Raw genomic sequence first — 16,809 nt, 5'->3', positions numbered from 1 at the left:
ACAAAGTACTCAGAATTTAAAAGCATGGCTAAAATAAAACCATTCTGCAGATGTCTAACAATCTTGTGAGATTAAATACCAAAGAGGACGCAACACATGAGCTGTGTTTTTGGAGCTGGTATCATTTTTTTTTATAGATACAGTATATAGCAAAGAAATGCCAGCAGGATAAGAAAAATAAAAATGATTAGGAGGCATGTTTTCAAACAATTAAGCAAGAAATAGGCACTACAGGAGATTAGATAACTTAGCTGGGTGCTTTGCAAGTAAGAAGTCCAACAAATCATGAAACAGATTCTGACAGATCTATTTGCAACCTCATTTTGTTCCACAGTCACAGGCCAAGCAAACTCTTTCAAATCCACACTGAATTCTGAATGGTGGCACTGAAATTCCATGGATTAGTTGAGCCTGGTTGTCAATCTAGGCTTTAAAAGAATCCATCTCTTCTTAATCCACAAATGAGATTATAAAAGACTGCAGACATGATCCTGTCAGCACCAAAATCCAAATGATTAAAAATACTGTCAAGTAGGGTCAGAAGTTGCTTTTTAAATTTCAGGTCACAGTTGGTACATGGAACACTATGTCAAAGAATTTGAGTATGTATTTAATGGTAACAACTGTGGTAACCAAAAAGTTTTTATTATTTTGTAAGATCTGGGCTCTAGTTCAGTCACTTACTAGCTAAGCAGCCTTAACTCTGTGCCTCTTTCTACATTCACAAAAACAGGTAAAATAACAATAGCATGGCAGTGCAATGGTGGCTCGGTGGCAGAATTCTCACCTGCCATGCTGGCAACCCGGGTTTGATTCCCGGGGCCTGCCAATGCCAAAAATAATAATAACAATAGTACTTGCTCCACTTACACCTCAGAGAAAACAGGCCAGCATGACCTTAAAAACAATAGGTGAACATAAAGCCCTGAAGAAGAGCCACTGTCAGCAATATTAGAAAAACACTGCTGAACATGTCACTCTAGAAACTTTTTAGTGACCCCTAATAGAAAGACTAAAACCGGTCATTTGCACTCCACTAGAAACTACCCCCATCCCCACTTATCAGGCTTCTCTCCTGTGCTTCCCTATATGATGTCCATTCCAGCCCAGCAATCTCCACCTCCTCCCAACACACCTTGTTTCAGGACTTCACTTATGCTTTTTTTTCTTTCTAAAGTGCCCAACTCAGCCTACTGAAAACCTGCTCTATGAAGCACTAAAGCTATCATTTCCTAAAGCTTCATCTAGTTTTTCCATGTACAAATAACCTTTCGTTCCACTGAATCCCCCTAACTCTGCATGAAACTTATTGGAGGCACTCCCCTGGATGTCCTTAAGTGCTAAAATGTCAGTCCCCCAGGACATGCACACAGCCACATGCAGAAATCTACCTATGAATTGATCAAGCACTGGGAACCCAGATCAGATCTAACTCTCAGTCCCCCAAGCTCAGCGACATCTGTAGGCCAATATGTCCAGAGTGGTATTCTGAATAGGACCTGAATGTGTATTTGTGAAGAGAAGAACAAATACGTAAAAGGACGTGGATCTGGGTTCTAGGTAGCATTTATTGTATGGTATGTGATATGGCAGACTTTGGGATGAATAGACTGGATGGAAGAAATCTAGGTTAGCTGTCTGCGTGGTGACTAGTAAATGGGAATGGGATGACCACAGTGGGAAACTGTTTCAAGGGAACAACTGATGCTCTGGGAACTGTACTCCAACAAAACCTGGCAGCACAGAACAGACACTCAATAATTGTTTGCTGAATGAATTAACAGCAGAAAGATAGCATAAAGCAACTCACTGCTAACCATGCAGTCATCTGAGCTTGCTTGGTAAGGGTCACAAATAACAGCCGTGGCAGAAACTAAAGCCTTTGCTGATAGGCAATGCTATGGCAAAGCCAGGGCACTATGGACTCTGGGGAGGGCCAGGAGAGAAGGTCAGGAGAGGCCTGGCCCATCAGGAACAGGGAGTTAAGCAGGCCGGAGGGTAGGCTGGGCAAGGAGGATCAAGGCCTTGAAGGTGCCAAGAGAGGTCTCTGTGTTAGGAAACAGAATGCTGCAGTAAATTTCTAAGCTAGGTGCTCACCCCAGAGCACTTGGTCAGCAGTGCCCATCCCCAAGCTGAGGGACAAGAGGGCTACCCCACTAGAAACAAGTGCCTTGAGGGCAGGGACCATGTCTGTCTTGCTCATTACCCATAATCAAAGCCTAGAGCATCACATGGCACATGGGCAAGAAATATTCAAACAGACCACATGGGTTTGAATTCTAGCCCTTACCAAATAAGTGACTGTGGGTATGTATGTGAATTAAGCTCACTGTGCCTCAGTTTTCACATCTCTAAAATGGGGATGATAACAGTACCTAAATCCCACCTGGGAGGCTTAAAAGAGTTAGTATAAAGAGCACTTAACAAGAATAAAGTAAATACTATAAAAGTATTTGCTGTTATTTATGAGAGGTTTTCTTTGGGGCTTCCAAATAATACCTACTCATCTCAAATCATAGCTACACCTAGGGAAATCCCAGGTCAGGGGATTCCAAACTCTATTTCATCAGGATGATGCTCCAAGAGACTTTGTTCAAATGAGCTCAGCAAGGGATATGCTATGTACATCTTTGGTCTACTTATACCAGAATGCAAAGAAGCAAGGATATGTGAGATGACTTTGAAACATCTGTAACAGATAAAAGAACTCATTTGCAGACTTTAGAGTAATAATCATTATTTGTAACACAGTACAAGAGGCGTACCAATTAATCCCATCATCTTGGAGCCACAGCATCAGGCAACCAAGTCTGCACAATGACACCTGCAAAATTTTTCACATGATCCAATTTGATTTTCACCAAAAAATCCAGACAAAGCAGGGGGAAAAATTATTTGTTCCAGAATAAAAAAAAAGCAACAACTAGATATTAAAGGAAAAGCATTGCATAGGGTTGTTGAAAAGCAGAGGAGGAAAGAATGTCTTTTATGTTTCCTCAAAAAGCCACAGTGATTTTGTACTCAAGCACTTGTCTCATTTTCCCCCAAAGTGGCACCACCAACATTTCTGCTCATCCCTGACTCGCCCGCACTGCCTGTTGTTGCTAGGCAACCATAACAGCGATCTGGCACGTGGTAAGTATTCACCTTGTCTTCTGCCCACCCACAATGCACAGCTTTCATAACTGTTCTCAATGGGCTTGCCAATTACTCCCAGGTACTGCCTTTTTAGCAAAGGCTTCTTCTTAAAGTTCATCCTTCCTGTTTGGTCCTAGCAATAAAATTTAAATATTTTATTTGTCAACATGACCCAATAACTTCTGTAACAACAGTCTGCCCATCAAACACAGAATGATGTAATGTAAGATCAAAACAGATGGGGTACAAATCTTATTAAAACCAAAATAACTTTCCATAAAAGAAACCAGACAAAAGAGGAAACTGTCAGTCAATATAACATTCTATTAGTTCAGTTTAAACTGCTACTTTTAAGTTTCTATGAACATATACATCTGGCTAAATATACCTGCCTTAACTTAAATAGAAATTCTGGCCACCATGAGTAATTTTGACCAATTTTCAAATTAACCACATTGTTCTGGCCAATACTGAGTTTAGAAAGACTTGTCTATGGACAAGTCTTCAGGTCTATATTAAACACTATTATGTTATAAATGTAAAACAAGGGCTTTCCAAGCCGCTTTACTGAATTCTAAGCACCTAGGAAATATCAGATTCATAATAGCACATTGCTGTTAGAAGTCACTAAAAATTAAACAGTTAACTAATACTAAATACATCAGATAAACTGCTTAATAGGTAACCTCCACATACATTTTCTATCATCATCCTCAGAACATTCCTTAATTGAGATAAAGGCCCAGATTATAAATGACCTCTCTAAAATTCAAGGGGTAAGGCTGGTTAAGTGGCAAATCCCAAACTGGACTCTAGCTCTGTACTGTTTCCTCCATAATATGTTGGCCAATCACTATCTGAGGATCATGGGGTTAAAAATTTGAAGCCAAACCAGTAGTAATGGCTTCAGGTTGAGGACAGGGTATTTGGGGAATAGAAATAGAAGATAAACTTTCTCAGTATATCTTTTGTACCTTTTGCAATATGTGCTCATATTATTTACTTGGAAAAAAAATGTTGCAAGGGGTTTGATTCAAATATTTATTGGTCACTAACCAGATGCCATGTACCATGTTAGATGCCAAGGATATAAGGATAAGTAAGACTTGCCATCTCTCTCAAACAGGTTATAATATACTAAAGCACAGGGGTCTATAAAGAATAAACAAGAAAGATGTAAAAAGGTTCAATCAAAATGTGTTATAAAAGCACAAAGTAAAAAACAGTAGATAATGTCTGCTGAAATAAAAGCTTCCCTTGAGTTAGACCTTGAAGGATAAGTATAATTGATGTAGACAGTGGAAACACAAAAGGAAATTGAAAACCTGAGAACCAGTCGGAAAGTGAACTGAAGTTAGAATAAGAAGATACCTTTCATTGATTAAAAATTTTCTGAGCTATTATAGACCAGGCCCGGTACTAGGCAACAGATTAGGCAGTCTAGCAGTATACACAGACATTAAACAAGTAACTACCAAAACCAGGATAGTATTGTTGTAGGAAAAGCATGGGAATTACAACACTTTTCTCTTAAACTTCTAATGCAGGTAGTTCAATAAAATGAAAACTTCATTAGAAATGGCTTTAGCGAAAAATTTACAATTTTCAGTGATGAGGTAACTATGGAAATCCTAACTAAATCATGACCTAAGGGTCCAAGAAAAATGTTTTGGTTAGAACTCCAATTACAACATTTAATGAAAGAGAGGAAATGAAAATTTGCTGATTTATTTGTATTAAAAGAATAAAATGGAAGATAACATTAAAGTTAGCATTTTTCTAAGTTTTCAATCCCTGCCCTGAAGTGACCAGAGATTGAAGTGTCAGTTGGGTAAAACAAGGCCCTCATAATCAGAAAGGGAACATCTGCTCTCTGCCACTTAACTTACAAATCACTTAGATCTGCCGGGCATTATCACTTCATTTGGGCTAGAATCCATGTCTCTCTCTCCCAACTCTGCTTTGTTAACTCTAATGCAGGTAAATATATCAAACAAAAGGACAGTAGCACAAATAAATCGGTTCACAAATTCTGAATTTATTCACAGTGACGATGACATTATCCACTAGGGCAGAAAACTGAGGGGATGTTTAAAAATAGATGGGTTTTTTTGGCAATCACCAATGACTTGCATGTAGTGTGTGAGGGCCAGGTTATTAAATACCCTATAGGGCATGAGACAGTCTCACATAACAAAAAATTACCTTGTCTAAAATGCCAACAGTGCCCCACTGAGAAACATTATTTGAGTATAAGCTGAAAGACAACTATATGAAAACCAGGTCTTATTATAGAAAGCCTCACGGAACAAGCATTTAAATAAGCCCTTAAGTATCCTAATCATTTTAAAATATAAAATTCATGGACACAGAACTACCTTCCATAGAAGAAGACAAAGAAAGCCACAGGAAACCCAGAAGACATCAGGAATAGTAATTTTGCCCCTCAAGCAGGTAAAAGGCAAAGTCGTTCCAGTGGTTTCAAGGCCTTCTCTTCTGTCTGGCCACTTGCTACTCTTTCGACTTCATCCACCACTCCCGCCCCCCTCACTCCTGAAGCACAACAAGCATGCTGCCGCCACTACCCTCTGCCGCAAATGCTTCCCCCCAACCTTGCCATTCATCCATATAGCTCCCTTACTTTTCTCTCAGGTGCTGTGTAAATGCCGCCCCATCAGCAAGGCCTTCCTGGACCATCCTATATAGTTAAGTAGCTCTCTCCCCACTGTACAGCACAGCACTTACGGGTGGAGTTTCTGGAACTGAACTACCAGCCCTTTTGGGTAGTTAATCTCTTCCGGATTCAGTTCCCTCATCTCTCAGGAGGATTAATAGCTACACTGGGTTGCTATAGGGATATTGTGAGTTGATCACATATAAAATGTTTAGAACAGCATCTGGAACTCTGTGTTAGCTCTAAAAACTGAAAAACAGCAACAAAAACCAACTTTGAAAATTAAGATTTTACTTAACTCATTTCAATTGCTGGAAAATTCCTCACTCACTGGGTGTCAAAAGTTAACCTAAGTTGACATGAGCTATTTGTAGTCCTTTCTTCCTAATAATTTATGTACTTTATAATGGAGTACTGATCCAGATACCACTGCAAAGTTCATAGATGGAAAGATAATGTGGTACATATGCCAAAATATACAACACTCCCTGGGGTACTCTTCATAGGGCTGACATTCTCTTCAGCCAGTCTCAGTCTTCCCTGGCCATGGCAGGCATGCTCTAACACCACCTTCCTCTATTTTTTATATCCCTTATCTGGTATTTTCATGTTCACTTGCTTGTATGTTGTATGCCTCTCCTACTCTACCCTACCTAAAATGAAATACCTCTATTAGAATGGATTGTTTGTCTCTCTTGCTCCCCATAGGATAACAGTACCCAACACAGAGAAGCCATTTAAATAGTGTTCACTATGAAATGGGTCTTGTGGGGCATTTCATTTACCCTCTCAACGAGCTTTTAATGAACATATACAAAGTATCATGAGCTTCAGACACTGGGAGAGGATTCTGAACATTGGACAATGAGGAAAAGCTATTTTTCTGAAAATGAACCTGGCATGGGCAACTAGACCAGGTGCCCTGGAAAGAGAAGATGACAGATGGGGGATCATTTTAAAAGCCCAGGAGATAGTTCCTGGTAACTGCAGTGATTAAAAATGAAAGCTTGAGACGTTTCAAGGACAAATGGGCTTTCGCAGTCACTTCCAAGGCATCCACGTGTCCATCTCAAGCATGACTTGATCTCTTCCTACTGGAATTACTTCTGTGTCTCGTTCTCACCTCTGAGATTGCAAATATCTCAAAGGCACTACCTAAACCTTCTTGTTATTGCTTTTTTGAGTGCCAAGCAGACAAAGGGGAACTTCAGTAAAGGTCTTCAGAGTGCTGTAAGGAACAGTAAAAGAGGACACCCAATTTTTAGCCTGGCAATGAGAGTAGGCAGATGCCAGTAAATCAAAGAGGATTTTGGGAAAGAGGCTCCTTCTAGATAAGACAAGCTCAGCTTGGGATGTTCTGACTTTGAGATAAGGTCAGAATACTTATCTGACTTAAAGAAAAAAAAATCAAGAGAGGATACTGGTGGACATCACTTATATCTGGAACCTACACCTTCCCTTATTATGGTGGAGTTCAGAAAATGAGCTCTAAGCATTTTCTAAATTGTTATTTACCATCTGTCAGGTATCCTTTAATACTGGAATGCTATATGTTTTTCTCCTCTTTTATACAACAATCAAAATGAAATGTGATGAAACTTCCTTCAACTTAACTGGTGTTCAAAGAAAATGGGTAATCTAAACCTGCATCTTAATTAAGGAGAGACTTAAGAAGGTAGAGTACTGGTCTGGAGTTAAACTCCCTGGTTCAAATCCTAGTTCCACCACCTACAGCTGTGAGACCCCAAGCAACTAATTTAACCACTCAGAGTCCTGATGGAGCTGCTGTGAGAATTAAATTAATAAGGAAACGTAAATGGCTTAGAAGGGTGTCTGGCAGAAAGAAATCACTTCAGTACTATTTATGGCTATTATTCTGTATGTTTTAGCAAGTAGATACAGTTTTAGTATAGATACACCAGAATAAAATTATAAGTTACAAATCCATGAAAAATTTCAAATTCTTAAAATAAATTAACTCCAAATAGTTATGGTTTATTTAAGCTAGTAACAGCTGGACTGATATTAAGATAGATGTCCACAAAGTACAAAACAATAAAAAATATTAAGTGAATAAATTAATAGTTGTTGCTTTTGATTTACTTGTAAAATTACATGGTACCAAGAACCCATCTTGATGCTGGCCATAACTTCCTGTCTTGCCTCAGCAGGGGAAGCCCCTTCCTGGAGCATGTGCATTAAGCCCTCCTTACTTTATTAAAAACAACAACACATGGTATCCTAGTTTTACATAATCCATCATAAAGGTATCTGAATCTCTATTTTCTATTATTTAGCCACAAGGAATTACTCTGATTTCCCCTGACAATGCCACATACTTCCCTACTTCTATGGCCTTTGTGCCCGCTGGTTCCTCTTCCAGCCAATACTGTAGCCTAGCTGAAATCCCACTTCTTTAGCTTTAAGTGGTCTCTCCTACACCCCGACTCTGCCCAACTATGGAATGTGTTTCTGACCCAGCCCTTCCACTAGGGTCCCTATACAAGTCAACAATAGGGTACAGAGTCATACTGCTCACTGTGTGGCAGGGGTTGCATCTCACTCTTGTTTGAATTCCCAGGGCCAAGTGTGCACTGTCATTAAAAAGAACTACAAAAAGCTATGCCTTTAGAAAAGGATCACTCACAGGTTATTTCAATCTCACCCTCCCTTAACACCTTTAAAACAGGATCAATAAGCACATAAGCCACTTTATTGGGGCATGCCTACCCTTACTCCACTTGAGGGAAATCAGCGCACAGGTAGATGTGAATTTCAACTTTTCAATGAAAAGAAAAATGTGGCAAAAATGTAATCCAATATTCACTCACTGTAACTCCATACAAAAATCTTGCTAAGTACACTTTGGTCTGGTGGTTTGGACCAGCTACCTCTTCTTATGTTGTTTCTGTAACATATACAGTCTGCTGAGACAAAAGAACTAAAAAATTTACTGAAAGTGGAAGTATGCCAATTAAATGATCAATATGGCTAAAACATCAAATGGCTGCGAGAAGAGGCATTTTTGGAATATAAAGCTGTTAAGTTAATTTTTTACTTGAGATGCTGGCAACATGTTTCTTTCTATGGCAATCTCTTAAATGGAACCATCTAGACGCCACAAGCCATATTTGACAAATACTTTTGCCAAAACATCAAGGTTAAACCAGATAAAACATTAGGTTAAGTATTTGATGGCAGTCAGGCACTGGACATATGATGACAAAGGTCACATGGTCCCAGCCTTCAAGAAGCCCACAGTCTACTAGCTGGATATGGTGGGGGACAGTTGGGAGAGGTAGGTAGAAATCATGAAGACAATATACTGTAATAAGGGCTTGGGACTTGGTGCCCTTTAGAACCCAGTTTCTGAGCAAACTGGGCAAAGAACTTTGGATCAGAACAAGAACATTTACACCGTTCATGCGATGTTCCCATGGGGCTTGACAAGACTCTGATGCATACCTCCACTTTTACTCAGCCCATTCTCTTTTGCCTATGAAATCAGTTGCATAAGTTCATGTGAGCCTAACAACTTCCTTGGTACTAATTAGTACTGGTTTTCTCAGAAGTATAAGAGGAATACTTTTTTTCTGGACCCAATCCTTTCATTCTCATCTTACAAGCCAGCCCTTTTAAACCATTTTTCTTTTTTTATTCTTGGAACCCAAGCACGAGGGTTTCTATCTCTAATGAACCTCAAAGATCAACAGTGAGAACTCTTAGATGAAAGACTTAGAAGTATTACATGTAATTTATTACAAAGTATCCATTTACATAGTGGAGGAAAAGTCTACCCCAGAAAAGGAGTGAAAACAAAGAAACAAACAAACGAACAAAAACACCAGTTTTGTTTACCCCTATGTGTGGATAAAACCAGAGTCATAATTATCTGAGGTTTGTGGCCTTAGATGCTTAAAATCTGACCTCTTTGAGCTCCAGTTTTCCCATAAGGAAAAAACAAGATGTCAGACAAGATCATTTTTACTAAATATTTGATATAATATTGCTCTTACCAAATTTTGAGAAAAATCAGATGCCTAAGTTAACAGTTAAGAGAACTTGAATAAAAATCGGAAGTACAGTCTTCTAATTCAATTCAACATTTATATAAAGTGACATGATTCCAGAGAGGGCTGTGATTAGTATAAAAAAGTAATATCATAAGTAGAGTCCTATAACCCAAACATTAGAGAATTCTGTCAGCTCTGATTGAGGAAAACATCACATCATTTATTAACTTGTTAATGCTGCTGGAAATGCAATATACCAGAAACTGGTTGGCTTTTATAGAGGGGGTTTATTAAGTTACAAGTTTACAGTTCAAACTAAGGCATCCATAGAAAGATCCACAGAAAGATACCTGACAAGAAAGGCCAATGACTGTCACATGGGAAGGCACATGGCTGGCAACTGCTGGTCCTTGTTGCCGGTTCCATTGCTTCCAGTTCTGATGCCACTGGTTTCCTCTCTAAGCATCTGTGGCCCTTCACTTAGCTCCTTGAGGACACAACTCTGGGTTCTGGCTTGCTTAGCATCTCATGGGAAGGCACATGGCGACGTTCTGTATGTCCAAACGTCCATGTCCAGGCATCTACTTTCTGTTGGCATGCTAAGCATCTCCAAATGTCTGTGTCTCTGGTTCTTGTCTAGTTTTTGTCAGCTCTCTCAGCTCCTGGCATCTCCTGGGCTTCTGCATTTCCAAAAATCTGTTTCCCCTTTTAAAGGACTCTAGTAAACTCATCAAGCCCTATCTTGAATGGGTGGAGTCACATCTCCATCTAATCAAAAAACCACACCCAAAATTGAGTGGGTCAATCTCCATGGCAACAATTGAATCAAAGGTCCCCACCGTAAATAATAGGTCTGGCCCCACAAGCTTGGATCAGGATTAAAACATGGCTTTTCTGGGGTATATAATAGTTTCAAACCAGCACAGTACTCAACACAAACAAAATACTGAGAGCCTTTTAATGAAGTAGCTCTTGGGATGTATGATAATGAATTACTCAGAAAATGTTTCCAATCATAGCATTTTAGAATTGGAGCAGATAGATTATTTAATCTAGTCCTACCAATTTATCAGAGGAAATGGGAAGTGAAGTGACTAGCCCAAGGCCACACACAGCATCACTGTAAGGCAGAACCAGTCTTAGAAGCCAGGTTTTTCTACTTTCAACTTAGTAACTTGGTTTAAAAGACAGTTATTGATCAAATGGATGAACTGAAATTGAAATGTGGTCTCTGTGAAGAGCAGACGAGGCTCTGTATTACTCCAAAATTCACATTCTTCTTAGTTAACTTTGAAAAAGGCCGGGTATCAATGAAATTCTTAATCACTTTAATTTATGAAGACTTGCAATTTAATTTTTTCAAGTTTGTTCTTATTTAACATAAAAGTGGTGGGAGGGATTAAGTACAGCCTCACAATAAGCATGGCAACCAGACTTGAACACGCCCAAAGAGGGGCTGCCTTCGTGCTGTACCTTTGTTCTCCTTGTACCTCATACCTGCCTCAGGCAATGACTTTCCCATCCAGGGAGACTACGGTTCAGGTCTCTACATCCAGGAAATTTGCCTCTTCAGATGCAAGAGTTCCAATTTCTAAGAATCATAGCAAAGAAAACGGCACTGGCTGTCCTTCACAGTCACTGACAGAGGAGCATGAACGAAATGTTTAAGTAACCATGGCCACCATTTACTGATAGTCTGTTATGCTCCAGGGACTGAGCTTTGCCAACTCATTTAACTTTCACAATAATCTAAAATGGCAGTCACCACTTTAACAAATAGGAAACAGACTCAGATTAAATGATTTCCCAAGACCACGGGGCCAGTAACCGACAATACAGCATCTCAAATCTTTATCTTTAGGACTACAAAGTATGTTTTTCCATTATGCCAGGATGCCTCAAAAGCATTTAGGAAGAATCCTGCATCTACCCTATACCACTCATTCTGTTTGGGCCACTGTTCCTTCCTATTTTAGGCCAGGGTAAAAAGTTTAGCTACCAATTTCCATGTACTCGGAAAGTGACTTGGTAAGGCTCTTTTGTTTAAATGTTTGTTCATGAGTGCTATTCCTTTCCTAAAGAAATAACTCTACTCTGCAATACTTTAATTAGTTGCTAATGACATCAATTATGTTATTGAATCATGAAGAAATACCTAATGGCCTGAGTTTAGACTAGGAGTTAGGAATTAAAGTTCTAATTATAGCTCTGTTCCTCAAAGGGCATAGCAATCTATCTTGCTATAAAAATGGACAAAGACTGCTAATGTATATGGGTGGGTTCTTTTAGTGGTGATGAACATGTTCTAATTTTTCTAATGTTGTGGTGATGGCTGTTAAACTCTGAAAATATATTAAAACAAGTGAATTTTATACTTTAAATGGGTGAATTGTATGGTATATGAATTATATCTCAATACAGATGTTTTTAAAAAAGATACAAAGGAGATTTGATTGCTCAATTTCAATTACATAAGCAGAAAATATTAATTTTAATACTAATTTTTCTTATCTTTCCCACAAACATTAATTTTCCTAATTCCTACTATTGAAGTTTTAAATAACATAACTAAACACAACTTTATGGAACTTTATAAGTATCTGGATTGGGATGATTATCAGGTGATGATTACATGTTCTATAAAGGGATTAGATATGGGCTTCCTTTAAATAAGGCATTTATATCATATATACCTATAGACTGAAAACTAGTGACAATTAATCCACAAATCCCTTTGTGGAAACCCATTTTAATTTCAGAGCAGGAACTATAAATACATTTCAAAAATTCCTCCCATCTGGAATTCAAGGACTACTTACCTTGTGACAAGGAACCAAGCAAGTTTGCTGAAGTCTGGAGAGGGCCTCATATATGTCTTAATATGTGGCATGGCATTGCTGCGGCCAGATGTCCTGGCTGACCATTTGCTATTCACAGAAAAGATATAAATGACTAATTAGAAAATAATACAAATTGGTCTTACTCATAATTCTAGGAAGCTGCTTTTCATACCTGAAAAGCAAAATCCTGTAATTTAAAAAACAGTGGGCACACAGTTCTCCATGACATGAAATGTGACATTTTATTAACTCTGTTCAGATAGACAAAGAATACATGCTCATTTTAGAATAGGCAGGTCTGTAGGAAAAACACTAACATCCGCATATATCCTTCTTATCTTCTTGCATCAACACACATATACAAACACATATGTTATTTCTGTTGTGCTTTTAACTGTATGTGTCCATATCCTGTCTCATTAGTTGGACTGTAAACTCCTTGAAGACAGGGATCATACCTTCCTCATTTTGTACCCCCAGACTGCATCACCTATGATGGAGGCTGTGCTGGTTTGAAAGGATATATGTCCCCTAGAAAAGCCATGTTTTAATCCTAATCCCATTTTGTAAAGGCAGCCATTTCTTCTAATCCCTATTCAGCATTGTATGTTTGAAACTGTAATTAGATCATCTCCCTGGAGATGTGATGTAATTGAGAGTGGTTGTTAAGCTGAATTAGGTGACGACATGTCTCTCCCCATTCGCGTGGGTCTTGATTAGTTTCTGAAGTCCTATAAAAGAGGAAACATTTGGAGAATGAGAGATTGAGAGAGAGCACAGCAGAATGACATAGCCACGAGAATCAGAGTCTACCAGCCAGTGACCTTTGGAGATGAAGAAGAAAAATGCCTCCCAAGGAGCTACATAAACAAGAAGCCAGGAGAAGAAGCTAGCAGATGATGCTGTGTTTGCCATGTTCCCTTCCAGATGAGAGAGGAACCCTGACCATGTTCACCATGTGCCTTTCCAGATGAGAGAGAAATTCTGACTGTGTTTGCCATGTGCCCTTCCAGATGAAAGAGAAACCGTGAACTTCATTGGCCTTCTGGAACAAGGTATCTTTCCCTGGATGGATGCCTTTGATTGGACATTTCTATAGACTTGTTTTAATTGGGACATTTTCTCGGCCTTAGAACTGTAAACTAGCAACTTACTAAATTCCCCTTTTTAAAAGCCATTCCGTTTCTGGTATATTGCATTTTGGCAGCTAGCAAACTAGAACAGAGGCTCAGTAAATTTTTGTGTTTTGAGCAAAAATGAGCAAAATGCAAACAACATGATATCAAGCATGAATGCTGAAAAGCAGGGGGATAGTTCAGAAATACTTTAGTCAAATGCTGATATTCATATATCAGAGTTTGGTTTCTAAGTTTGCAAGGCTGTGAAGTTCCATAGGATGGGAAATCATCTACATCATGAAGCAACAGTTCTCACTATGAATATAAGAGGATTGTCCCTTAAGATAACGGATCATCTACAAGAATAGAATCAGGATTAAGTAGGTCTGTCTTGGTTTTCATTCAAGAGAATTTAATGATGAAATACTGAAAAGACCCCAGTACAAAGAAATATTCCCTATAAGGCACAACTTCCAAGAAAGCATTAAAGAAAGGCTCCAAGATGATATACTTAAGAGTTTAAAGCTAATGAAATGTAAACCTGCTTTCATTTCCAAAGGTCCTTGGTGAAGGCTGTTATCTATCATTTCATTAACACAAACCCCAAGGAGGCCAGACTCCGTACATACAAATAACAGCTCATATTCTGTTTTACTGTCCTGAATTTTCTCCCACACTTTCTGGGGAACAGGGAAGCTTGGTACCTTTGTCAAATAGTAGGGAAAGCCAGTACGTTGACTTGCCTATTTGGGGAATGCATTCATAGGCACGACTGTCCCCTTTATAGGGCTGCTGCAGCTCAGGGAGAGGAAGATTTGTGTTTAATTGGCCCTTGACTCCTGGCACGTGTACAACATCTGGTGCAATAAATGCCCATTGAAACCATCATGAAACTAGGACTGGTCTAGAACAGGGAATGCAACTTTTGCAGCTGGTGAAGGATGGATGATATTCCTTTTACTTGACCGTTCAAGTAAAATTCTTACAACATGCCAAATACTACCCATTATCCCAGGGAAATAGTTGTGCGGACCCTATAAACTTGTAGCTTATGATTATATTATATTCTAAATTTTGGAAACATGAACTAAAATGTTGCTTATATATATTCCAAACTACCCAACATGATTTTTTTTCTCTGTATATCAGTATTTAAATAGAAACCTCATAGAGATATAACTTACTCCTTGGTATTAAAAACCTATTCCAAAAAAATGTCAAAGCCTTGTTTAAAATTATTTCTATCACTAACATATGTAGATGAAAAAATATAGCCATATTACATAAGGTCTTTTTTAAAAAATAGACACAAATAACAACCTTATTTCTAAAGAAACAACAGCCGTATTCGAAACCAGTTACTTACTGAAAGTAGGAATGGAGCCAGTTCTGTTTTTCAGCTGTCTGGATGCTATAGGGAAGTGAGCCCCCAGCTTTTAAAAGAAGAAAAATAAAATAAAACAAAAATTATGGATTGATTCCCTGATTTCTTCATTAAGAAGAAAATCTACAGTAAATAGTGAGAAGGTAAATGAAAAGAAACAATTTGCTCTATTTTATCTTATGGAGTATTTCTATGGAAAAAAAATGACTATACTTGCTTTAGGGATATACTCTCTACAGGGTTTCCTTTCTTAGGGACACAAATTAAATACTAAATGTTCATTATATGCAAATATTCGCATTATAAATGTTTACTACCTGAAAAGAAAAATGTTACTATTTAATCACTGTGTTGGGACTTGAACATCTATAACAGCAGAGATCTGAAGTGTAAGAAAAGGCCACAGAGAGAATCCTGGCCTATCCTGCCATCCAAATGCAACCGAGATATCCTCAGCCTTGTTTTACAGAACAAGGGCTGGAGAGCCTCTTGGTTTTTGCTCCAAATCCGGAGGGCAGACGAGGATAAGAATTCAGCTCTCCTGCCTCCTTCACCTTTTACAATCTACTACTTGCAAAGAGATTTTCTTAAAAAAAAAAAAAAAACATAACAACATACAAACATGAACACTCTCACCATATGATCATTCCACTCCTGGCATATAATCAATAATTCACATCAAATAATTGTATATTCATCACCACGATCACCTCTCCAAACATTTGCATCAATCCAGAAAAAATAAAAAGAAGACAGAAAAAAATTTGTACATACCATACCCCCTTACCCCTCCTGATCACCAGCATTTCAATCTACTAAATCCACCTTAACATTTGTTCCCCCTATTATTTATTTATTTTTAATCCATATGTTTTACTCATCTATTCACACAATAGATAAGGAGAGCATCAGACACAAGGTTTTCACAATCACACAGTCACATTGCAAAAGCTGTATCATTATACAGTCATCTTTAAGAAACATGGCCACTGGAACACAGCTTTACATTTTCAGGCACTTCCCTCCAGCCTCTTCAATATACTTTAACTGAAAAGGTGATAGCTATATAATGCGTAAGAATAATCTCAGGATAACCTCTTGACTCTGGAATCTCTCAGCCACTGACACTTTATTTCCAAAGAGATTTTGTAGAAGCTAAACAGAGCCTTAAAAATGGAACAGAACGGTCACAAAAATAAAGAACATTTAAATGTTCAGTGAACAGTTAAAAATTTAAAAAGGAATTCTAAAAGTCTTATTCTTGCAGAGACTAACAATACAGTTCCAAGTGGAAAAACAATTAAAAGCTAATTTTCATTCATCTTTGAAAAGAAGAAAATTCCATTGTAGATTCATCAGTGACTTTCGAAACACATGCTAGAACTTCTCCATGGTAATCTATATCCAAACAGGGATTTTAAAGATTTCTGACATATCAGAAAAGGCACGTCTGATTTCCTATTTCAAAAACTAAAAACATATTCAGAGTTTCACGACCCGTTATAAAATAATTTTATATGTTCTTCATGTCCTTCCCCCTTAAAAGTACACTATTAGAGAACAAAAAGGAAAAGATAAAAAGACAAAACACCACCATGTCTCTGAGTCCAGTGAAATAATTCTAACATTGCCATTCAAAGGA

General features: G+C 38.2%; 1 protein-coding gene across 4 annotated transcripts in view; it reads right to left on the bottom strand.

The window, feature by feature from the left end:
* TDP1 (tyrosyl-DNA phosphodiesterase 1) overlaps positions 1-16,809 on the bottom strand; it is a 95,702-nt gene that overhangs the window by 38,884 nt on the left and 40,009 nt on the right. For 3 of the 4 annotated variants that reach the window (XM_077123301.1, XM_077123302.1, XM_077123300.1), the window contains exons 12-13: positions 15,150-15,216; positions 12,645-12,752 (exon numbers count right to left, since the gene is read on the bottom strand). In XM_077123301.1, the coding sequence (XP_076979416.1) occupies positions 12,645-12,752; positions 15,150-15,216 (175 nt within the window). The remainder of the gene's footprint in view (positions 1-12,644; positions 12,753-15,149; positions 15,217-16,809) is intronic. The other variant, XM_077123303.1, reaches the window with a different exon arrangement.

Source organism: Tamandua tetradactyla, chromosome 12 (assembly GCF_023851605.1).
Source record: "Tamandua tetradactyla isolate mTamTet1 chromosome 12, mTamTet1.pri, whole genome shotgun sequence".
Lineage (NCBI taxonomy): Eukaryota > Metazoa > Chordata > Mammalia > Pilosa > Myrmecophagidae > Tamandua > Tamandua tetradactyla.
This window is presented reverse-complemented; position numbering and strand designations above follow the sequence as displayed.